This window comes from Bufo gargarizans, chromosome 6, assembly GCF_014858855.1.
Source record: "Bufo gargarizans isolate SCDJY-AF-19 chromosome 6, ASM1485885v1, whole genome shotgun sequence".
Lineage (NCBI taxonomy): Eukaryota > Metazoa > Chordata > Amphibia > Anura > Bufonidae > Bufo > Bufo gargarizans.
This window is the reverse complement of record NC_058085.1, coordinates 307,812,320-307,837,191: the sequence shown is the minus strand read 5'-3', so window position 1 is coordinate 307,837,191 and position 24,872 is coordinate 307,812,320. Positions and strand designations below refer to the sequence as shown.

Below are 24,872 nucleotides of genomic sequence, written 5' to 3'. Positions count from 1 at the left end.
CTAGGGAAGGAAAATGGACACCTCCTAGTGAAAACCCTAATCAAAATCCTGACTGACTACCAGTATGAACAGACCCCAAAGGTAGGTGAGTTCATAAGCAGGAATATCTAGAGTCCTATCAAGCCCTATAGGACCCTGGTACTAATGGCAGAGACAAAACTACCTGTTCCTCCAAAAGGAAGGACGAACAGGAGTCTCCTTCAGGCATACAAACAATAGAGAAATGCAACACACAGAACCCAAACAAAATACAAACGGGAAAGGAAATACTTAACTTCAAAGGAGCAATGGAAGCACCAGGAACTCAGCTGAGATCCAACCATAATCTATCCAAAGGTCCAAACAGAAGCCATAAACTGCACAGCATTGTGGGAGAAGCAACTATAAATAGAGAAGGTTAAATTACCCTAATGGCCACACCTGGGGAAAGAAGAAATCAGATCAAACCACGTGTTGCCAGTCTCACCGATCTCCTGCCACCGGTCGTGGGAACGTCCGTCAAACTAAGACCATGGGCATGTTCATCGTGGCCACCGGGACACAAATATGTATCCAGTTTGCGCCTGCAATAGACGGGCGATTCATAATTCCTTATAAATCGTCGGTTCCATGCTGTCTGCTAGATTCAATTGATCTGGGGATTGGCTTAGACCCCCTGCAGGGAGGTTTTACTGCAGGATCCGTGCTGTATGAATAGAGGTGTGAAATGTAACCAAATGTTTCCTGCTAGGAGTTTTCTGCTATCTGGCTGCAACTTTGAAGCAGGGCCCTCCTGTGGAGTTCACTACCTCTGCTATCTTTCAACAAATAGTGGGTGTGAGGACATGGCTGACAGTAAATATTAATCCATATTCCTGACAGCTAAACACGGATTATAATTTGTTTTCATTACAATGATTTACTGACATTGAACTTGAGATTCCCTTTTACATCGGTCAAGTAATCTACCATAGACATGGACCACCTTGATCCCATGGTGGTTTGCAGGGGTATAAGTATACACATATTTTCTTGTATCTACTAATTAGGAAAATCAATTAGCCCCCTTTTCCCTCCGCTGGTTCTTTTCTGTATTTTGCATATGTTCTCTTTGATGATTTCTCATTATGTTTCTTCTCTCCACAGACTCAATAGGATCATATGGTTTCTTAAACCCTGAGGTAGAATGCACTCCAACCTATTCTTCTCCTCCTTTTTCTTTTTCTCTCCTCTTTTCTTCTTTTTTGGCTTGTCCCCCCCCCCCCTTTCTCTCCTTTTTTTTTCTTTTGTTTCTCTTCTCCTTTCTTCCTTTTTTTTATATAACTTCCACCTTTTTTTCTATCAGTTTTTTTTCTTATTTTTCCCTTTCTTCTTCTTTTTTTCTCTTCTCCCTTTTTCTTTTTTCTAGATCTTTCCTCATCTACATTCTCCCCCTTCCTTCCCTTTCTCTGTCATTGCCCCCTTCTTCCTCCCTCTTCTTTCAATAGGTCTTCCCCCACCTTTTCTCTTTTTTGTAATCTCCTTTTTCTTCCTATATCTCTTTTCCTCTCCTGCACCTCAAGAACATCTCTAGAAACTGCTCTTTTCTCAAAGTAGAAATGGCCCAAACTATTGTTGTTGTAGATACATTCTCTTCTTGACTACTGTAACTGATTTCTAATTCTGCACACTAAACTCTCCCCCCTTCAGTCTATCCTAAATGCCACAGCCAGGCTCATCTATCAATCCACCCGCTATACTGATGCTACTAGCCTGTGCCAGTCACTTCACTGGTTGCCCATCCATCATAGAATACAGTTAAAAATCCTCACCCTCACCCACAAAGCTCTCCACAGTGCTGCACCTCCATACATCTCCTCCCACATTCCCGTCTACCACCCGATTCACGCTCTCCTTTCTGCCAATGATCTAATATTAACATGCTCCAGAATTCCAACCTCTCACTCCCACCTTCAAGCCTTTTCTCAAGCTGCACCTACTCTCTGGAATGGACTTCCCAACTAATTCCCAACTTCCTTAGCTTCAAATGTGCCTTAAAAACACATCTTTTCAGGCAGGCTTATCGTGTTTGGTAAACTGTGTCTTCTCCTATTACGCAACCCTTATTCTCAACTGAACACCTTCTTCTGACAGTAATCCCCACACCCAATGTACTAGCTTATGTAGTAGACTGCTTTGTAAAACAACCTACTTTACCTTTTGTGTCAGCCTTCATAGATTGTAAGCTCTTGCGAGCAGGGCCCTCATTCCTAGTATTTTAGTTGTATATTACTGTATAATGCGTTTTCTTTTGATATGGTGGCACTATAGAAATAATGAATATTATTATTACATAAAGTAAGTCAATAATTGGTATAAAGCTAGTGTCTATTGCTGCACCACAAGTACCACCCAGCTTGAGCCCCTGTGATAAATCTGGTGCAGGTCTGCCTAAGTGTACGTCATCTACAGGATTAGTAAATCTGCCCGATAGTTTTGTTTTTGCAAAAATGCTGCTTTTCTTTAGCTGGAAAATTATAAAACACAAACACATTAATCGAAGACACCATTCTTTGATAGCTTCTTCGCAGGCCTCGTCATAAATTAGGCAGATCCTTCCGCAGTCCATGTACTTGCAGTAAAAACTATTCCAGTCTGTCAATGAAGTAGTTTTCTTGCCAACATTTACGCCTTTCTCCAGTAGTAAATGTTAGTGAATTTGTCAAAACAGGTTGCCCAACATGCCCCTGCACTGTCCCCAGCACTCCCCAGTGGCGAGGACAGTGGTAAAATGCTGCCTGCAGCAAAATATTTGAGTGTTATAAAGTGACAAAAAGGGGGCTTGTGGCTTTTTATTAAGAGTGCATTCACATCACCATTTAGGTTTCCGCTCTTCTGATCCGTCAGAAGAAGAGAGAGAGAAAAAAAAAACAGGATCCAGTTGCATCAGTTGTCATCTGTTTGAGCCATTTCTGTCTGAGATCCGATTTTTTAGATGAAAACAAAAGTACTGCATGCAGTCTTTTCCCATCGGATCTCAGACAGAAATGGCTTTTTTTTTTTTTTTTTACTGGATCCTGTTTTTTTTTAGACAAACTGGCATTTGTAAATGACTCCCTGTGCATTTTTGTAGAGTTTTTCTTGACTTGCGTGTATTTATTTTGGGTCCATGTCGTGTTTTCAAGATGCAGCAGGCTCTGGATATGGCATTTTTTTTATTCCTTGTTCTCATATATGCCACCAAAAAATGCTTAAAGGGGTTATCCGGACATACCCTTATTTTCACCCAGGAAGCCCCCCTGACGCTAGCATCGTGGCATCTCATGCTCCAATGTGCTCCCTAGCCCTGCGCTAGATTGCGCAGGGCATGGGCTCTTTTGTTTATCATAACACACTGCCATTTTACTGGCTAGGGCAGCGCTAAAACCTGCCCATCAGTGCCGGTGACATCACCGGGCTTCCTGGCAGCCCCATGGAGAGCCCCGGTATGTCACTGGAACTCTTCAAAATGCCTTTTGCCTTGGCGATTTAGCACAGGGCAACGGAGAGCATCGGAGCATGAACTGCTCCGATGCTCAAGTCAGGGGGGCTGCCTGGGTGAAATGGAGGGATGTCCGGGCTCAGCTCTGAACCCAGACAACCCCTTTAATGCATAGTGCATAATTAACTTCATGGTGTTTTTTCCAATAAGACTATGGTCTCTTGCACACGACCGTATGTATTTTGCGGTCCACAAAAAATGGATCCGCAAAAAATACGGATGACATCTGTGTGCATTTTGCGGAACGGAACAGCTAGCCCTTCATAGAAATGTACTATCCTTGTCCGTAATGTGGACAATAATAGGACATGTTCTATGTTTTTGCAGAACGGAATGCACACGGAATACCTTCCTTTTTTTTTTAATGAATGGTTCCATATACGGTCCGCACAAAAAAAACGAACTGAAATGGAATGAAAATACGTGGCCTACGTGGGAGGATTTATTAATCCCCCTTCGTCAAAAGGCATCAAAGATTTGCACATCTTTGCGCAAACCCAGTTCTGCACAAGTTTGTGAGTTTTTGCCCTTTTACAGGTTGTCACGTTTGTAAAAAGTGGGAGGGAGGGGATGGGGCATCTCATTTCACTGCTAAGCAGACATGTGTGAAGGAAACTTTATTGCACAAATAACTTTTAGCACATGTAGTTTTAGTGCATTTTTTGTATTTAATAGCTGACATATTTTACATAGTTAGGCTTAAAAAGACATAAATCCATCAAGTTCAACAAATGGATGGATGAGGGTGGGAATTTTAGGAAAGGGGATGAGACCCAGCTTTCTACACAAGTCTTTTTTTAAACTGTCCACTGTTCCTGCTGTGACCACCTCCTGAGGTAGACTATTCATAGATTTACAATTCTTCTTGTCGCCTCTGGAGACTGAACTTTTTCTTCCCCAGATGTGAGACAGTGCCCCCATGTCTTTTCAGGGGATTTTAAATAAAACACTTTTTAACCATTTGATGTAGGGGCCATTATATTTATTTATATAAGTAATAACTAATTATATAAGTAATAACTAATTAAAATATTAAATTCAGACGTTATACAGTACATGAGAATCTCTTTCTAACAAAGCTAGAACCAGCCATGTACCTCACATGGATCCAGAGATCTCCCCATTCATTGCTCTGCTAGATTTACCGTATTTTTCGCCCCATAAGACGCTAAGGGGGGGGGGTGCCCCCGTGTCTTATGGGGTGAATACTAATGAGCGCTTCCATTATGGAAGCGCTCATTAGTACCGTAGGACCAGAAAGCGATGAAGGCTTTGTACTCACCACTTCCTGACTGTCGGCTGTGCAGTAGCTGTGCACAGCGTGAGGGCGCTCTGTGAGCTCACACTATGCGCGCCAGTTCACAGCACAGCCGACAGCAGGAGGAAGAAGATCGCGGGCAGTGAGGAGCAGCGGCCTCCAGGAGCAGGAGAGGTAAGTGGGTTTTTTATTTTGTGATCTGAGGATGGATTTTGGCTGGGGGCTGCTCACATATGGCTGGGGGCTGAATACATTTGGCTGGGGGCTGTTCACATATGGCTGGGGGCTGATATGAGGCATGGGGGGTCTCATCTGAGGTCTGATTGGGGGTCTTCTGTATATTGGGCTCTGATCTTAGGTCTGATTGGGGGTCATTTCCATTGGGGTCTGATCTGAGATCCTATTAACATTGGGGATCTGATTAGGGCTGTGAGCTGAGGTCTGATTAACATTGGGGGTCTTATAGGGCAAAAAATACGGTATATCAAGCTGGAAGATCAAGGGGAGTGTCTTTTCTGCTGCAGCTAAGGGGGCGTGTCCATGCTCTCCCTATCACAGCTCAGGAGGCAGTTGAAGGATGAAACTGAGCATGTGCGACCTTCTCAGTGAGCAGGACAAAGAATTAAGAAAAAAACAAACAGCAGGGGGCACTATACAGATACATTTTATTGAATAGCTCAGTGGCTATGCAAAATTTTTAATTACATGCAATTACAAAAGAATTCAGAACCAGGTGCTGGTTTGCAAACTGTAGAATATTTTTAGTGGGAAAACCCATTTATTCATGTCCCCTCTTAGACATCCCTGTGATGTCCCTGCGTGACAACTGATTCTCAGTGAAGCTCTGCAGTTCGGCTGCCAAACATGGCTAAAACCACTTACACCCAGGCTGGCCCATGGTTGCACAATTTTATGGCAACCCATGGCGACCTTATCCATAGGAGACTTTCACATGGTGGTTACGTAGTGAAAATTTTGGTCCCTTGTAGGTGCAGCTGTGTCCAGACCGATGCCGATTGAAGCTGTGGCAAGTGTCCACTCACTGTTTAGCACTAATCTATGGAGCTTAGCCACAAGCCAGTCCGTGGCATTCATTGTGAACATCCACAGCAGAAACCGTCTCTGCAGCGGTTGTTCGCATTGAATGCTGCGGGTCTGCAAAACACGGGTACTGGTGTGCACTCTGCATCGCCATGCAGACCCATTGACTTCAATGGGTCTGTGATCCACAAGATGTGGCGAAAGACAGGACATATTCTATCTTTTGCGGTGCAGAGGCATGGAAACACACAAAAGCCCTTCCGTCAGCTTCCGGGTCCGTGCCTCCGCACTACAAAAGATAGAACATGTCCTATCTTTTGCTCTATCTTGTAGTCAATAGGTTTGCACCACTATGCAGCGTGCACAGGGCCAGTGCCCATGTTTTGCAAAACTGCAGTTTGTGGTCCGCAACATGGCAGCACCATGGTCGTGTGCATGAGGCCCTAGACTGAGTTTACATGTTGTGGACAAGTTGTGGTAAAAAACCCATAACAATAACCACAATGTAAAAACTGCCTGTATTTTTGCCGTCATTTGCTGTGGTAAAGGTTTGCACAGATTTACAGGTGTGACACTTATTTTCAGCATGTTTTACCGAATAGCAAAAGGGCAGCGATCTCCGTAAAAAGAAACTATTTGGTTTTGTTGCATATATACCCTGTATATATATATATATATATATATATATATATATATATATATATATATATATTTTTTTTTTTTTTTCCACAGCTTGTCCACAATACCCAGACATAAGTAACTGGATACACATCAGTTCTCTAAGGCCTCTTTCACATGGTGTGATGGCCGGATAGGATGCGGGTGCTTTGCGGGAAAATCGTGCTATTTTGCCTGCGAGTGGGGTGAGTTTTGTATGCGATTGTGTTGTGTTCTTCATTTTTTTCCGCGCAAGTGCAATGCATTTTGCACGCGCGTGAGAAAAAACGGAGACGATCGGGATGGGGACCCGATCTTTATTATTTTCCCTTCTAACATGGTTATAAGGGAAAATAATAACATTCTTAATACAGAATGCATAGTAAATTAGGGATGGAGGGGTTAAAAAAAAAATTCAACTCACCTCATCCACTTGTTTGTGCAGCCTGGCTTGTCTTCTTTCTTCTTCTTTGAGGACCTGGGAGAAAAGGACCTTTGGTGACGTCACTGCGCTCATCACATGGTCCATCACCTCCATCCCTATTGTACAATGCATTCTGTATTAAGAATGCTATTATTTTCCCTTATAACCATGTTATAAGGAAAAATAATAAAGATCGGGTCCCCATCCCGATCGTCTCCTAGCAACCATGCGTGAAAATCGCACCGCATCTGCATTTGCTTGCGATTTTCACGCAGCCCTATTCACTTCTAATGGGACCTGCGTTGCATGAAAAACGCACAATACAGGCTACTTTCACACTAGCGCTTGATCGGATCCGTTCTGAATGGATCCGATCATATTAATGCAGACGGAGGCTCCGTTCAGTACGGATCCGTCTGCATTAATTACTTAGAAAACTTTCTAAGTGCGCAAGTAGCCTGAGCGGATCCGTTCAGACTTTCGATGTAAAGTCAATGGGGGACGGATCCGCTTGAAGATTGAGCCATATGGTGTCATCTTCAAGCGGATCCGTTCCCATTGACTTACATTGTAAGTCTGAACGGATCCGCTCGCCTCCGCACGGCCAGGCGGACAGCTGAACGCTGCAAGCAGCGTTCAGCTGTCCGCCTGGCCGTGCGGAGGCGAGCGGAGCGGAGGCTGAACGCCGCCAGACTGATGCAGTCTGAGCGGATCCACTCCATTCAGACTGCATCAGGGCTGGACGGAGGCGTTCGGGTCCGCTCGTGAGCTCCTTCAAACGGAGCTCACGAGCGGACCGACGAACGCAAGTGTGAAAGTAGCCATAGAGCATGCTGCGATTTTCACGCAACGCACAAGTTATGCGTGAAAATCACCTCTCATGTGCACAGCCCCATTGAAGTGAATGGGTCCGGATTCAGTGTAGGTGCAATGCGTTCACCTCACGCATTGCACCCGCGTGGAATTCTCGCCTGTGTGAAAGGGGCCTAACATATATAGTTGGAGTCATGCATAAAGCTCGCCATGCCAGTTTTTGGTGTAAAAAATTTGCAAGACCCCTTTTTGCGACTTTCGAAATTCTTGTGCGACAATATTTTGCCTCATGGGGTTTTTTACACTGTCCTCGCCACTTGGGAGTAGCAGGGGCCAGGGCGATACTTTGAACCCGGAAAAATTTTCAAAAATTCACGTCTGAAAGCAGGTGTAAATGTTGGCGAAAAACTACTCCATTCAGGGAGTGGAGTAGCTTTTTTTCTCCAGGCGCACAGACTGTCGTAGATTTATGACAAGATGCACACCATCATAAATTATGCTCATCCTGCATCAGTGCAGAGCGGCAGCAAAGAGCAGAGTAAGAGGCCGGTCTTCATAAATGATCCCCAGTAAGGGCTTGTTCACACGACCGTGCCGTTTTTGCGGTCCGCAAACTGCGGATCCACAAAAAAATGGATGCCGCCCGTGTGCCTTCCACAATTTGCAGAATGGAACAGGAGGCCCATTATAGAAATGCCTATTCTTGTCCGCAAAACGTACAGGAATAGGACAGGACTCATCATTTTTGCGGGGCCACGGGACAGAGCAATGGATGCGGACAGCACACAGAGTGTTGTCTACATCTTTTGCGGACCCATTGAAATGAATGGTTCCGTATGTGGAACGCAAAAAAGGCCCGTATACGGAACACAAAATGCGTTCGCGTGAACGAGCCCTAAGGCTTAGTTCACACCAGTTATTTGGTCAGTTATTTCCATCAGCTAATGTAAGCCAAAGGGCTCATGCGCAAAACCATATTTTCTTTTCGTATCTGTTTAGGTTTTTTTTCAGCCCGTATGCGGTATTGTTCACTTCAAAGAGTCCACAAAAAAACGGAAATTACTCTTTCCGTATGTCCGGCAGTCTGTTCCACAAAAAAAAAATGTAACATGTCCGCATGCTGCGGTTTGCTTTCCGGTCCTGGGATGTGGAGCAAGACGGATCCGTCATGATCCACAATGCAAGTCAATGGTGACGGATCCATTTTCTCTGCAACAATCTGCCACAATGGAAAACGGATTTGTCCCCCACTGACTAAAGATGATACAACCCGATCCGTTCATAACGGATGCAGACGGTTGTATTATCAGTAACGGAAGCGTTTTTGCTGAAGCTGTGCAGTCTGAGTGCAGGCAGCTCCTAACCCAGGGTAAGCGATGGTTGTCCAGCAGCTGTTGTGTAAGTGTGGAGGAGACACAGGACTAGTGAACGCCGGCAGGAGAGCCATGTCTAGGATATTAATCGTGGGAGCAGGCCTGACCGGGAGCCTGTGTGCCTACCTGCTGAGGAAGGAGCTGGCCAACAGACTGCAGCTTGTGGTATGGGACAAAGCCAGGGGCGCAGGTACTGATCACTTTTATTACAGGGCAGAAATCTCTCTAAGACTTCTATGACCTTCAAACAGGACGTATGTTGCAGACATGTATGAGGCGATCTAGCGCCATGGCACGTATGTGCTAAAATCTGCTTCTGAGCCCAGAGACAGTGGGGGAGATTTATCAAAACTGGCGTAAAATGAAAACTGGTTTAGTTGCCCATAGCAACCAATCAGGTTCCCCCTTTCATTTTCTACAGGAGCTCTGAGAAATGAAAGGTGGAATCTGATTGGTTGCTATGGGCAGCATGCCCGAACAGCCTACAGGTATCAGCCTACAGCAGGGCATTGTGGGAGTTGTAGTTTTACAACAGCTGGAGGGCTGCAGTTTGAGGATGCCTGCCGTACGGTATTAGATTGTATTGGCTCCGATGAGCCGAAGTTAGATATTTGCAAAGTCAAGCGTGACTTCATTGAACAACTTCGATAATTGATTTTTAAAGTGGAAAGTTCGGCCAAGTTCAGTTTCAAGTTTTAAAGTGGTTTTCCGCTTTAAAAATGAATTACCGAAGTTATTCAACAAAGTCACGTGAGACTTCAAATGACTAATGTCGGCTCATTGGAGCCCGTACATTTTAATACTATACAGACGGACCTCCGTACAGTATGAAACATCCGAAGCTCGCTTTGCTCATCACTAGTGGCCGTGTTTGGAGGAGGTGGACGGCGCCGTGATCTCCCACATGCACGAGTACGCTGCATGTCAGCACCGGCATGGTGTTCATTCCCAGTGCGGGTATCAGTCTCAGGGAACAAACTGCGCATGCGCTAGCTGTTATGCGCTAGATTACGGTACTTCAACTTTGTGACATCGGGGGAGCAAGGAGTGGATTTGGAAGATGCGGGGCATTGCTGGACTCCTTCACAGTGGGCCTGGCTGGGCCGCCCCCATAATCATGTTTTGGAAATAGAATAAAAAAAATATGTATAATCAGAAAATAGGTTGTTATGGATGCGGCAATACCTAATATGTATACTTTTTTTTATTTATTCACTATTTAGCACAATAATAGCAGTTTTAAAGCAAATAGAGCCATATATTTTTTATTTTTTGACAGATCGGACGTGGCGATACCTAATACCTGTATGGTATACTTTTTTTTTATTTAAGTTTTACACAATGATATAATTTTTTAAACAAAAATAAATAAATCATGTTTTAGTGTCTCCATAGTCTGAGAGCCTTAGTTTTTTTTTATTTTTGGGGCGATTGTCTTAGGTAGGGTATAATTTTTGTGGGATGAGATGATGGTTTGATTGGGGTGCATATGACTTTTTCATCGCTTGCTATTACACTTTTTGTGATGTAAGGTGACAAAAAATGACTTTTTTTACACCATTTTTTTTGTTGTTATTTTCATGGTGTTCACCTGAGGGGTTAGGTCATGTGGTATTTTTTATAGAGCAGGTTGTTACTGACGCAGCGATACTTAATATCTCAACTTTTTTATTTATTTTTTACATTTAACACAATAAAAGCATGTTTGAAACAAAAAAAATCATGTTTTAGTGTCTCCATAGTCTGAGAGACTGATAGCTCATTTTTTTGCGGGATGAGGTATGGTTAGATTGGTACTATTTTGGGGAGCATACACCTTTTTGATAGTTTGGTGTTGCACTTTTAGTGATGTAAGATGACAAAAAAATGTTTTTTTAGCACAGTTTTTATTTAATTTTTTTTGACGGTGTTCACCTGAGGGGTTAGATCATGTGACATTTTAATAGAGCCGGTTGATACGGATGCGGCAATACCTAATATGTCTACTTCTCTTTTTTTCCCTATTTTTTCACCATTTTTTTTAACTTTATTTTGGGAAAAGGACTTTTTATTTTTTTACTTGAAACTTTAAATTTTTTGGGGAAAACTTTCACTTTATTTTTTGTCCCACTCTGGGACTTCAATATTTGGGGGTCTCATCCCCTTTACCACTGTAATACGCTTACAGCCTGCTTGCCTGTGAGATCCAGGAGGCTGGATCTCACAGGCTCTCCCGGAAGGCAGCCAAGATGCCTAAGGCCTATTGCACACGGCCGTTTTTTTTTCCCGTTTACTGGCCGTTTTTTGCGTTCCGTATACGGTCCGTGTACGGAACCATTCATTTCAATGGTTCCGCAAAAAAAACTGAATGTACTCCGTATTTCCGTTTTTCCATTCCGTTTTAACATAGAACATGTCCTATTATTGCCCGCAAATCACGGTCCGTGGCTCCATTCAAGTCAATGGATCCGTAAAAAAAACTGAACACATACGGAAATGCATCCGTATGTCTTCCGTTTCCGTTCCATTTTTTTCCTGAACCATCTATTGAAAATGTTATGCCCAGCCCAATTTTATCTATGTAATTACTGTATACTATATATGCCATACGGAAAAACGGAACGGAAAAACAGAACAGAAACGGAAACACAACGGAAACAAAAAACGGAACAACGGATCCATGAAAAACGGACCGCAAAACACTGAAAAAGCCATACGGTCGTGTGCAATAGGCCTAAGGAAGGCAACGGGCTGCCTTCCCTGTCACAGCAGCGTGGGGACCCAATGGACACTGGCACCCGTGAGGATACTGCAGTCAGCGCTGACCGTGGCCGTGCAAGGGTTAATGCGCCGGCATCGGTGATTTCACCAATGCCGGCGCATACAGCAGGGGTCCTGCTATCAGTGACAGCCGGACCCCTGCCTCTGATCGGGCGGGCGTAGCTCCTGCACTCGCCCGATCAGCGCGCTGTACCTGTACTGCGCTGAGATTACGGCACTAGTATCCTAAGGGTAAGGCCTCATGCACACGACCGTTGTTTTATTCCGTGTCCGTTGTTCCGTTTTTCGTGATTTTTCTGCGGACCCATTGACTTTCAATGGGTCAGTTGAAAACTCGGTTAATGCACCACTGAGGAAGGGGTCATTTCAATATCCCCGAAACGCGTATGGGTTATACCTTGCACGGGCATGCTGGTTAAAGAAGTCCCTCTGGATTTGAAGTAAAGACAGTCACATCGGAGGACCGGCAATCTTTGGAGAAAGCTCTGATGACACGCAACTTCAACAAGCGCACAGTCAGCTGATGATACGAAATTCCAACTAGCGCGCAGTCAGCTGACATCCGGTTCATTGCGAATCGCCAAGCTCGCATAAAGACAGGTGAACATAAGATAAGATAAGACATGCTGCTTCTTTTTTCCATGTGGAAAAAAAAATAGGGACATTTATCAAATTGGTGTATAGTAGAACTGGCTTAGTTGCCCATAGCAACTGATCAGATTCCACCTTTTATTTTCCAACGGAATTGTCAAAAATGAAGGAAGAATCTGATTGGTTGCTATGAGCAACTAAGCCAGTTCTACTTTACACCAGCTTGATTATTGATCCCACAAGTGCTGCTTCCCATTGAAATTATTGGATTGCTGTTTTAAGACGTGTGCTGTACGCATCCACACTTCCGTTCCGCAAAAAAATAGAACATGTCCTATTCTTGTCCGCAGACACGGACAAGAAAAGGAACTTCTATTAAAGTGCCGGCCATGTGTGGTCCGCAAAATGCGCAACCCACATGGACGGGTGTCCGTGTTTTGCGGATCCGCAATTTGCGGACCGCAAAACACTTGCGACGCGTGAATGGACCCTTAGAGTTATGGAATGCATTGGATAACACTGACATAATGCTGTCAGTGTTATCTAATACATTTCAGAACTGTAAGGGTTACATAGCATCCTAAATGAATATAATGCTTTGCGACCCCGGCAGTGCTGGGAGTTCAGGATGGGAGCTGCGCTGCGAGTCCGGAGCTTGACACTCGCTCGTCTGAAAGGGGGCTAATTGTTCCTTCCTGACAATCGGCTGCTCCTCATCTCTCCTAAATGTGGCTTGATGCCCCTTTCGCACGAACGATACAGATTTGGGGTCATATATCAAACTGGTATAAAGTAGAACTGGCTTAGTTGCCCATAGCAACCGATCAGATTCCATTTCATTTTCCGAAGTAGTTGTCAAAAATTAAAGCAGAAATCGGATCGGTTGCTATGGGCAACTAAGCCAGTTCTACTTTACACCAGTTTGATAAAGGACCCCAATTGTGTCCCGATCTGTTCAGGAAAAAACTGAAGGTTTTGCACACAAGTGCAGTCAGTTTTGTCTGCGATTGCGTTCAGTTTTTTCCGTGCAGGTGCAAATCCGTTTTGAATCATTTTTCATGCATGTGAATAAAAACTGAAGAATTACAAACAACATCTCCTAGCAACCATCAGTGATAAAAACGCTTTGCATTCGGACTGCATCTAGATTGTATCCGGATGCAATGCGTTTTTCACTGAAGTCCCTATCACTTCTATGGGACCAGGGCTGAGTGAAAAACACAGACTATAGAACATGCTGCCATTTTCACGTAACGCAGAGATGATGCGTGAAAATCAACATTCATGTACACGGACCCATAGAAATGAATGGGTCAGGATTCTGTGTGGGTGCAATGCGTTCAATTCAAGCAAAACTCGCTGATACTATAAGGCCTCTTTCACACGGGCGTCATGTTTTTTGCCCGGATAAGAGGCGGGTGCGTTGCGGGAAAATGCGCGATTTTTCCGCGCGAGTGCAAAACATTGTCATGCGTTTTGCACTCGCGTGAGAAAAATCACGCATGTTTGGTACCCAGACCCGAACTTCTTCACAGAAGTTCGGGCTTGGGATTGATGTTCTGAAGATTGTATTATTTTCCCTTATAACATGGTTATAAGGGAAAATAATAGCATTCTGAATACAGAATGCTTAGTATAATAGTGCTGGAAGGGTTAAAAATAATAAAAAAGTTAACTCACCTTCTCCTCTTGTTAGCGTAGATGCCGGTCTGTTCTTTAGCTGTGGACTGAATGACCTGAGGTGATGTCAGATCACATGCTCCAATCACATGGTCCATCACCATGGTGATAGAGCATGTGATCTGACGTCATCAAAGGTCCTTCAGCCACAGCTAAAGAACAGACCGGCATCTACGCGAACAAGAGGAGAAGGTGAGTTAACTTTTTTATTATTTTTAACCCTTCCAGCACTATTATACTAAGCATTCTGTATTCAGAATGCTATTATTTTCCCTTATAACCATGTTATAAGGGAAAATAATACAGTGAATAGACTGTCACCTAGAACCCATGCGTGAAAATCGCACCGCATCCGCACTTGCTTGCGGATGCATGCGATTTTCACGCAACCCCATTCATTTCTATAGGGCCTGCGTTACGTGAAAAACGCACAAAGAGGAGCATGCTGCGATTTTCACGCAACGCATAAGTGATGCGTGAAAATCACCGCTCGTGTGCACAGTCCCATAGAAATGAATGGGTCAGGATTCAGTGCGGGTGCAATGCGTTCACCGCACGCATCGCACCCGCACGGAAAACTCGCCCGTGTGAAAGGGGCCTAAGGGTACTTTCACACTTGCGGCAGAGGAAACTGCCTGCCGGATCCGTCAAAACGCATGCAAACTGATGGCATTTGTAAGACTGATCAGGATCCTGATCAGTCTTACAAATGCATTAAAAAGCCGGATCCGTCTTTCCGGTGTCATCCGGAAAAACGGATCCGACATTTATTTTTTTCACACGTTTTTCGGTCTGCGCAGACCGAAATGACGGATCCAGCATTCCGGTATTTTGAATGCCGGATCCGGCACTAATACATTCCTATGGCATTCCAGCAAGTGTTCTGAATTTTTGGCCGGAGATAAAACCGTAGCATGCTGCGGTATTATCTCTGTCCTGATCCATCAAAAAGACTGAACTGAAGACATCCTGATTGCATGGGGATTGCATTCAGAATGCATGGGGATAAAACTGATCAGTTCTTTTCCGGATTTGAGCCCCTAGGACGGAACTCTATACCGGAAAAGAAAAACGCTAGTGTGAAAGTACCCTGAGCTGGCTTGTCTCCAGCCAAATGTAATGAGTCATGCTTTTCATACCATCTATTTTTAGTTATTTTTCACTGTTATCACTTGTCTCTATAAATGTGTTTTTTCTTTATGTTTATATGGCCTGATGAAGACACAATGTCTGCATCCAAGCACGTTGCATGTCATTTTAAAATGTTTGCACCAATAAATCAACCATTTTTGACACTGGCAGCACTCTGGCCCAATTTTTTTCTTTTTATTACTTCCTAGAATAAGGCCTCATGCACACGACAGTTTATTTTCACGGTCCGCAAAAACAGGGTCCGTAGGTCCGTGATCCGTGACAGTTTTTTCGTCCGTGAGTCTTCCTTGATTTTTGGAGGATCCACGGACGTGAAAAAAAAGTCGTTTTGGTGTCCGACTGGCCGTGCGGAGCCAAACGGATCCGTCCTGAATTACAATGCAAGTCAATGGAGACGGATCAGTTTGACGTTGACACAATATGGTGCCATTTCAAGCGGATCCGTCCCCATTGACTTTCAATGTAAAGTCTGGAGTTCTTTTATACCATCGGATTGGAGTTTTCTCCAATCCGATGGTATATTTTAACTTGAAGCGTCCCCATCACCATGGGAACGCCTCTATGTTAGAATATACTGTCTGATATGAGCTACATCGTGAAACTCAGATCCGACAGTATATTCTAACACAGAGGCGTTCCCATGGTGATGGGGACGCTTCAGGTTAGAATACACTACAAACTGTGTACAAGACTGCCCCCTGCTGCCTGGCAGCACCCGATCTCTTACAGGGGGCCGTGATCAGCACAATTAACTCCTCAGGTGCCGCACCAGAAGGGGTTAATTGTACTATCATATCCCCCTGTAAGAGATCAGGGCTGCCAGGCAGCAGGGGGAAGACCCCCCCCCTCCCCAGTTTAAATATCATTGGTGGCCAGTGCGGCCCCCGCCTCCCTCCCTCTATTGTAATAAATCGTTGGTGGCACAGTGTGCGCCCCCCATCGCCCCTCCTCCCTCCCTCTATTGTAATAAATCGTTGGTGGCACAGTGTGCGGCCCCAATCGCCCCCCCCTCCCTCCCTCTATTGTAATAAATCGTTGGTGGCACAGTGTGCGGCCCCCATCGCCCCCCCCTCCCTCCCTCTATTGTAATAAATCGTTGGTGGCACAGTGTGCGCCCCCCATCGCCCCCCCCTTCCTCCCTCTATTGTAATAAATCGTTGGTGGCACAGTGTGCGCCCCCCATCGCCCCCCCTCCCTCTATTGTAATAAATTGTTGGTGGCACAGTGTGCGCCCCCCATCGCCCCCCCTCCCTCCCTCTATTGTAATAAATCGTTGGTGGCACAGTGTTCGGCCCCCATCGCCCCCCCTCCCTCCATTGTAATAAATCGTCGGTGGCACAGTGTGCGCCCCCCCATCGCCCCCCCCTCCCTCTATTGTAATAAATTGTTGGTGGCACAGTGTGCGCCCCCCATCGCCCCCCCTCCCTCTATAGCAGTAACAACATTGGTGGCAGTGTGCGGCCTCCCATCCCCCCCCATTGGTGGCAGCGTAGTTCCGATCGGAGTCCCAGTTTAATCGCTGGGGCTCCGATCGGTAACCATGGCAACCAGGAAGCTACTGCAGCCCTGGTTGCCATGGTTACTTAGCAATAGTACAATAGTAGAAGATTCATACTTACCTGCTTGCTGCTGCGATGTCTGTGTCCGGCCGGGAGCTCCTCCTACTGGTAAGTGACAGTTCTTTAGCAATGCGCCGCACAGACCTGTCACTTACCAGTAGGTGGAGCTCCCGGCCGGACACGAACATCGCAGCAGCAAGCAGGTAACTATGAATCTTCTACTATTGTACTATTGCTAAGTAACCATGGCAACCAGAACTGCAGTAGCGTCCTGGTTGCCATGGTTACCGATCGGAGCCCCAGCGATTAAACTGGGACTCCGATCGGAACTCCGCTGCCACCAATGATCGGGGGGGGGGGGGGGAGATGGGAGGCCGCACACTGGCCACCAATGTTGTTACTGCTATAGAGGGATGGGGGGCTCATACTGTGCCACCAACGATTTATTACAATAGAGGGAGGGAGGGGGGGCGATGGGGGGTGCACACTGTGCCACCAACGATTTATTACAATAGAGGGAGGGAGGGAGGGGGGGGCCCGATGGGGGGCGCACATTGGCCACCAAGCTATTATTACAATAGAGGGAGGGGGGGGCCGCACTGGCCACCAATGATATTCAAACTGGGGAGGGGGGGTCTGCCCCCTGCTGCCTGGCAGCCCTGATCTCTTACAGGGGGATATGATAGTATAATTAACCTAAAAGGGGTTAATTGTGCTTATCACGGCCCTCTGTAAGAGATCGGGTGCTGCCAGGCAGCAGGGGGCAGTCTTGTACACAGTTTGTAGTGTATTCTAACTAGAAGCGTCCCCATCACCATGGGAACGCCTCTGTGTTAGAATATACTGTCGGATAGGAGTTTTCACGAAGTGAAAACTTAGATCTGAAAAAGCTTTTATGCAGACGGATCTTCGGATCCGTCTGTATGAAAGCAAACTACGGCCACGGATCACGGACACGGATGCCAATCTTGTGTGCATCCGTGTTCTTTCACGAACCCATTGACTTGGATGGGTCCGTGAACCGTTGTCCATCCAAAAAATAGGACAGGTCATATTTTTTGGACGGACAGGATACACGGATCACGGCCTCGGCTGCAAAACGGTGCATTTTCCGATTTTTCCACGGACCCATTGAAAGTCAATGGGTCCGCGAAAAAAAATGGAAAACGGCACAACGGCCACGGATGCACACAACGGTCGTGTGCATGAGGCCTAAGGAACATAAGAAAGTGTCATCGCTTTGTTCTGACATTTATCACTTGTCCCCTAGCTACCCCACCAAACCTGATATTGTTCTTTGGGATACTAGTGGGTCATAATTTGATTCGATTTGATTCAACTTTGTCATTATACATGTGTAAATACAGGGTAGCAAAATACCGTTTGCATCTAATCAGAAGTGCAAAGAGCAGCAAGTGCAATAAAAACAGGTTATATACAGATAAGGGTAGTGTAGAAGGTAGGAATAGTTATGTATACAGGTGTTTATATTGCTATATAGAGAGAAAATATACAGATGTACTGATGTATACATATACAGATATGCAGATGTGCTAATGTATACGTACTGTATATAACAGAGACTTATGCTATGACAGTCTCCCAAACTATAGCAGTAACCAATGTGAATAATTGAGAATGAATGACAGTCATGATCATGGTCATGGGAGGGATGGAGGGGAGGTTAAGTGAGTATGTATGAAAGGGTTCAGCGGGGGACTGAGTTCAGTAGGGTGACAGCTGTGGGGAAGAAGCTGTTCCTAAACCTGCTGGTTTTAGTCTGAAGGATTCTGTAGCGCCTTCTAGAGGGAAGGAGCTGGAAGAGTTTATTGGCAGGATGAGAGGAGTCCCTAAGAATAATGCATGCCCGACGTAGACATCTCTTCTTGTGAACATCCTCAATGTTAGGAAGTGGAGTCCCTGTGATACGTTGTGCAGTTTTCACCACCCGCTGCAGTGCCTTACGGTCGACCACAGAGCAATTCCCATACCAGACATGTGACACAGTTGGTCAGGATGCTCACTATCGCACAGTGATAGAAGTTACCCAGTATGTCGGCAGACAGGTGGTTTTTCTTCAGTGTCCTCAAGAAAAAGAGGCGCTGATGAGCCTACTTCACCAGGCTGGAGATGTTGGTTGACCAAGGCGGATTCTCAGAGAACTTGAAACTGGAGACCCATTCAACAGCCGTGCCATTTATGTGGGTATGGTCATGAGTGTCTCTCTTCTCCTTCCTTAGGGTAAGGTCCGGATGCGTTGCTGCAAACCCGCACGAGTAGGTACGCAATTGCAGTCAGTTTTGACTGCGATTGCGTTACGTTGTTCAGTTTTTATCGCGCGGGTGCAATGCGTTTTGCATTTGCATTGCAATGCGTAATAAAAAACTGAATGTGGTACCCAGACCTGAACTTCTTCACAGAAGTTCAGGTTTGTGTTCAAGTTGTGTAGATTGTATTATTTTCCCTTATAACATGGTTATGAGGGGAAATAATAGCATTGTTAATACAGAATGCATAGTACAATAGGGCTGGAGGGGTTAAAAAATAAAAATAAAACGTGTAACTCTCCTCAATCCACTTGTTCGCGCAGCCTTCTGTCTTCTTCTTTGAGGAATAAGACCTTTGATGACGTCACTGCGCTCATCACATGATCTTTTACCATGGTGATGGATCATGTGACGGACCATGCGATGAGCGCAGTGACGTCATCAAAGGTCCCTTTCCTGTGCACAGCAAAGAAGAAGACAGAAGAGATGCCGGCTGCGCGATCAAGTGGATTAAGGTGAGTTATATATATATATTTTTTTTTCTTTAACCCCTTCAGCCCTATTGTACTATGCATTCTGTATTAAGAATGCTATTATTTTCCCTTATAACCATGTTATAAGGGAAAATAGTAATGATTGGGTCCCCATCCCGATCGTCTCCTAGCAACCGTGCGTGAAAATCGCGACGCATCCGCACTTGCTTGCGGATGCTTGTGATTTTCACGCAGCCCAATTCAATTCTATGGGGCCTGTGTTGCGTGAAAAATGCTAAATATAGAACATGCATGCGATTTTCACACAACGCACAAGTGATGCGTGAAAATCACCGCTCATGTGCACAGCCCCATAGAAATGAATGGGTCCGGTTTCAGTGCGGGTGCAATGCGTTCACGTCACGCATTGCACCCGTGCGGAAAACTCGCTCGTGTGAAAGGGGCCTAAGTCCACAATGAGCTCTTTTGTTTTTCTGGTATTCAGGAGCAGGTTATTGTCAGCGCACCACACAGCTAGGTGCTTTACCTCCTCCCTGTAGTCAGACTCATCGTTGTCACTGATGAGACCGATCACCGCGGTGTCATCTGCAAACTTGATGATGGAATTGGATCCATACCTAGGCCTGCAGTCATAGGTGAAAAGGGAGTAGAGGAACGGGCTCAGCACACAGCCCTGTGGAGTAGAGGAACGGGCTCAGCACACAGCCCTGTGGAGTAGAGGAACGGGCTCAGCACACAGCCCTGTGGAGTAGAGGAACGGGCTCAGCACACAGCCCTGTGGAGTAGAGGAACGGGCTCAGCACACAGCCCTGTGGAGTAGAGGAACGGGCTCAGCACACAGCCCTGTGGAGTAGAGGAACGGGCTCAGCACACAGCCCTGTGGAGTAGAGGAACGGGCTCAGCACACAGCCCTGTGGAGTAGAGGAACGGGCTCAGCACACAGCCCTGTAGAGTGCCAGTGTTGAGTGTGATGGTGGTGAAGCAGTTATTTCCTGACCTAACATGCCGGGGTCTGTTGGTCAGAAAGTCCATGATCCAGTTACAGATAGTAACTGATTCCAAGATCCACAAGTTTAGTGATCAACTTGGAAGGAATGACTGTATGGAATGCTGAGCTGAGTCAACAAACGGCATGCTTACATAAGTATTCTTGTTGATCAGCTTACTGTGGTTTCCATCCATTACCTACTAAATATTTGATACATTCACTATGAGGTTATACGCACCCGATCAGGATTGCGCGCGCATTCTATGAGAATTTGAAATTCTCAATGCACACAATGCAGATTTTTTCCGCACGGATTTTGACCTGCGTTGCGGATTTTAATATCCGCAGCATGTCAATTTATTTCATTTTTCCCGACTGGATTTTCTTCATTCACTTAGTAAAATCTGCATGCAAATCTGCACCAATTGATGCGGAATGACCGCACAGATTTGCCAACGAACACCTGCGGATTTCAGTGCGGATTCTCCGCACGTGAATCCTGAACATGTGCATGTACCCTAAAGGTTGTTATGTGTCTCCTGGCACCGCCGCGGCTATACAGTAATACACTCGTATAGTGTATTACCGTACAGCATCGGCGGCATGAAGAGCACGGCGTCATAGCAACCAATGACGCTGTGCGCTCCTGCTCTGAACAGGAATCCAGCCCGGCATACCACGGACCGCTCTCGGCCGCGGGACACGGCCGTGTGCATTCGGCCTTATGTACTGCAAGTCATTATAGATGCAGCGGTACCACATATACTACAATTTTTTTTTCCATTTTAGAACTTTTTTATGGAAAAGGGTGTATTTTAAACTTTTTATTTAATAAAACCTTTTTTTAACTTGTTTTTAACTATTTACTAGTCTCACAAGGGGACTTTTATGGACGATCTATTGATTGCTTCTATAATATATTGCATTACATATGCAATGTATTGTATTATTCTACCAGTACTATCATCTACCAGCAGGCTATGCCAGAGAGGTGCAGCCTGCTAGGAATACACCGAAGGCAGACCTTGGCAAAAAGCGCAGCATGCTGCGGTATTTTCTCCGGCCAAAAAACTTTCCGGTCCGGAACTGAAGACATCCTGATGCATCCTGAACGGATTTCTCTCCATTCAGAATGCATTAGGATAAAACTGATCAGGATTCTTCCGGCATAGAGCCCCGACGACGGAACTCTATGCCGGAAGACAATAACGCAGGTGTGAAAGAGCCCTAAGTTCGGCGTCTAAAGTTCGGGTTATCGAAGAATCGCGTTCTGGATTCCGCTACCAAAAACCATAATGGAATTTAGAATCCATTACGCGATTCTCCGATAACCCGAACCCGAACTTTAGACGCCGAACTTAAAACACAAGTTCGCTCAACACTAGTTATGGCCCCTTAGTGCCCCCATACAGTAGTTATGTCCCTTTTAATACCCCCTTATTTAACCAACAAATGAAAAGAGAAAGTCATCCGGCTCATAGCTCCACCATAGAAAGATCTAGGTCCCAGGAGATGGTGCACAGATAAAGCTTCTTCAGAAACGTTAGCCTACTTGTAAAATGAATCCAGCACAACTTCTTGGTAAAAAAAAAAATTCTTTATTGGTCACTCTTTGAAAAACATCCATAAGGTGAATGTACACAAGCTATGGGTTTCAGAGAAACGCATGTCTTCCTTCATCTCAGCATGCCTCCTTATTTCCTCCTCAAATTAGTTATGCCCCTCTGTGCCCCTCACAGTAGTTATTTCCCCTTGGTGCCCCCTCACAGTTGTTTTGCCCCCTTACACGAGTTATGCCCTCTTTCTACCTCTTACATTAGTTATGCCACTTTACTGCCTACTAACATTAGCTCTGCCGGCTAAGTGCCCCCCTCACAGTGTTGCTGCCTCTTTAGTGCCTCCCGCAATACAATAGTTTTCCCACTTAATTCCCCTCACAATAATGCTGCCCCTTTAGTGCCCATTTGTAAAGCCGATGTCGTTATAATAAAATAAAATGACCCCCTGCTTCACCATTATATTCACCTGTATGAATAGGCCGTGAGTTTGTCTTCTATAAAGGCATATGTTTTACACTTGCTAATTATAACTATTTTTTGTTGCTGTTCATTTAGGGGGACGCATGTCTACAAGTCGGTCACCTTCTGACCCAAACTGTACCGTAGATTTGGGAGCCCAGTATATCACAGTCACCCCAGATTATGCAGAGAAGCACAAAACGTGAGTCGCTTTATTGACCCCTTTATTGGTATGAGGATTGTGTACATCATTATCACGTAATGAAACCTCGCTGAGACAATCACCCAAAAGAGAGGCGGTTTTCTCAATCAAGATGGCCAGTATGAGTGGAGGCAGACAACGCAACTGCAACGTAACCCAGAAGGGAGGAAGGGGCAGTGACTTAGTGCAAACAGGTGGAGTTCAATGCAAACAGATTATATAACAGTAAAGGTCCATTCACACGTCAGTGTGTGTTTTGCGGATCCGCAAAACACGGACATCGCCGGCACTTTATAGAAAATGCCTATTCTTGTCCGCAATTGCGGACAAGAATAGGACGTGTTTTATTTTTTTCGGGAACAGAATTGCGGACCCGGAAGTGTGGATCCACAATTCCGGATCCGGGCAGCACGTCGTGCTGCCCTATAGAAATGAATAGGTCCCTAATTCCGTTCCGCAGAATGCAGAACGAAATTGCGGACGTGTGAATGGACTAGGGCTGCACGATAAATTGAAAAAATAATCGAATCGCGATAATCGGCAAATGCGATATGGCGATTTGGCCGACCCGAAAATGTTGCGATTATATATAAAGGGGCCCTGCACACATAACTGCCTTTGCGTGTAAAGTGTTTTACTAGTGTGTGTGTGGGTGAAACAATCTCTCTCCTAACAGGTCCGGCCTCTGTACTCACTATGAATGCAATGCACTGCAGCGAGCGGCAGCGAGGTGGCCGGCCGGCGCGTGACTGACGTCACTTAGTAACGCTCCTCCCACTTCAGGAAGCAGGAGCGTTACTAAGTGACGTCAGTCACGCGCCGGCCGGCCACCTCGCTGCCGCTCGCTGCAGTGCATTGCATTCATAGTGAGTACAGAGGCCGGACCTGTTAGGAGAGAGATTGTTTCACCCACACACACACTAGTAAAACACTTTACATGCAAAGGCAGTTGTGTGCCCAGTTTAGGACACATGAGGGGGACCAGCATAAGATGCTATATGTCTTAAGCTGGCCCCCCTCATGGCCCTATGTGTCCTCCACACATCCCCTATAACAGTGCCATCCACAGGTCCCCCATAAGTGTCCTCCACAGGTCCCCCATAACAGCGTCCTCCACAGATTCCCCCATATAACAGCGTCTTCCACAGATTCCCCCATATAACAGCGTCTTCCACTGATCCCCCATATAACAGCGTCCTCCACAGATCCCCCATATAACAGCATCCTCCACAGATCCCCCATATAACAGCGTCCTCCACAGATCCCCCATATAACAGCGTCCTCCACAGATCCCCCATATAACAGTGTCCTCCACAGATCCCCCATATAACAGCGTCCTCCACAGATCCCCCATATAACAGCGTCCTCCACAGATCCCCCATATAACAGCATCCTCCACAGATCCCCCATATAACAGCGTCCTCCACAGATCCCCCATATAACAGTGCCCTCCACAGGTCCCCCATAAGTGTCCTCCACAGGTCCCCCATAACAGCATCCTCCACAGATTCCCCCATATAACAGCGTCCTCCACTGATTCCCCATATAAGAGCGTCCTCCACTGATTCCCCATATAAGAGCGCCCTCCACAAATCCCCCATATAACAGCGTCCTCCACTGATCCCCCATATAACAGCGCCCTCCACAGATCCCCCATATAACAGCGTCCTCCACAGATCCCCCATATAACAGTGCCCTCCACAGATCCCCCATATAACAGCGTCCTCCACAGATCCCCCATATAACAGCGTCCTCCACAGATCCCCCATATAACATATAGCAGTGCTCTCCAACCAGAGCCACGTGTGATTTACCATTTGTTGGCAACGCTAGAAACTATTATGCATTATTGGCTCTAGGGATACCATAGCATTATTACGTACTCCATAAGTACGCTCATCGTAGATGTATGGTCACCACACTTGCACATGGTGCAAAGAGGAAACAACCCTCCAGGGTCAGGCACAGGCAAACTTGCAGTTTTGAAGAAATGGAAAAATCTCCAAGATTAAAATCCATGTTCTTTATTAATTCATCTATAAAGGGGTATTCCGGTTATCATAAATATAACATGTTTTAGACTAATTCATCATAAA

At 45.6% G+C, this 24,872-nt stretch overlaps 1 protein-coding gene across 1 annotated transcript in view; it reads left to right on the top strand.

Moving 5' to 3' along the window:
- The first annotated feature begins 9,086 nt into the window (after positions 1–9,086).
- RNLS (renalase, FAD dependent amine oxidase) overlaps positions 9,087–24,872 on the top strand; it is a 184,133-nt gene continuing 168,347 nt past the window's right edge. Inside the window, exons 1-2 of the mRNA XM_044297848.1 lie at positions 9,087–9,255; positions 22,671–22,776. Coding sequence (XP_044153783.1) covers positions 9,138–9,255; positions 22,671–22,776 — 224 coding nt within the window. The 5' untranslated portion in view covers positions 9,087–9,137. The remainder of the gene's footprint in view (positions 9,256–22,670; positions 22,777–24,872) is intronic.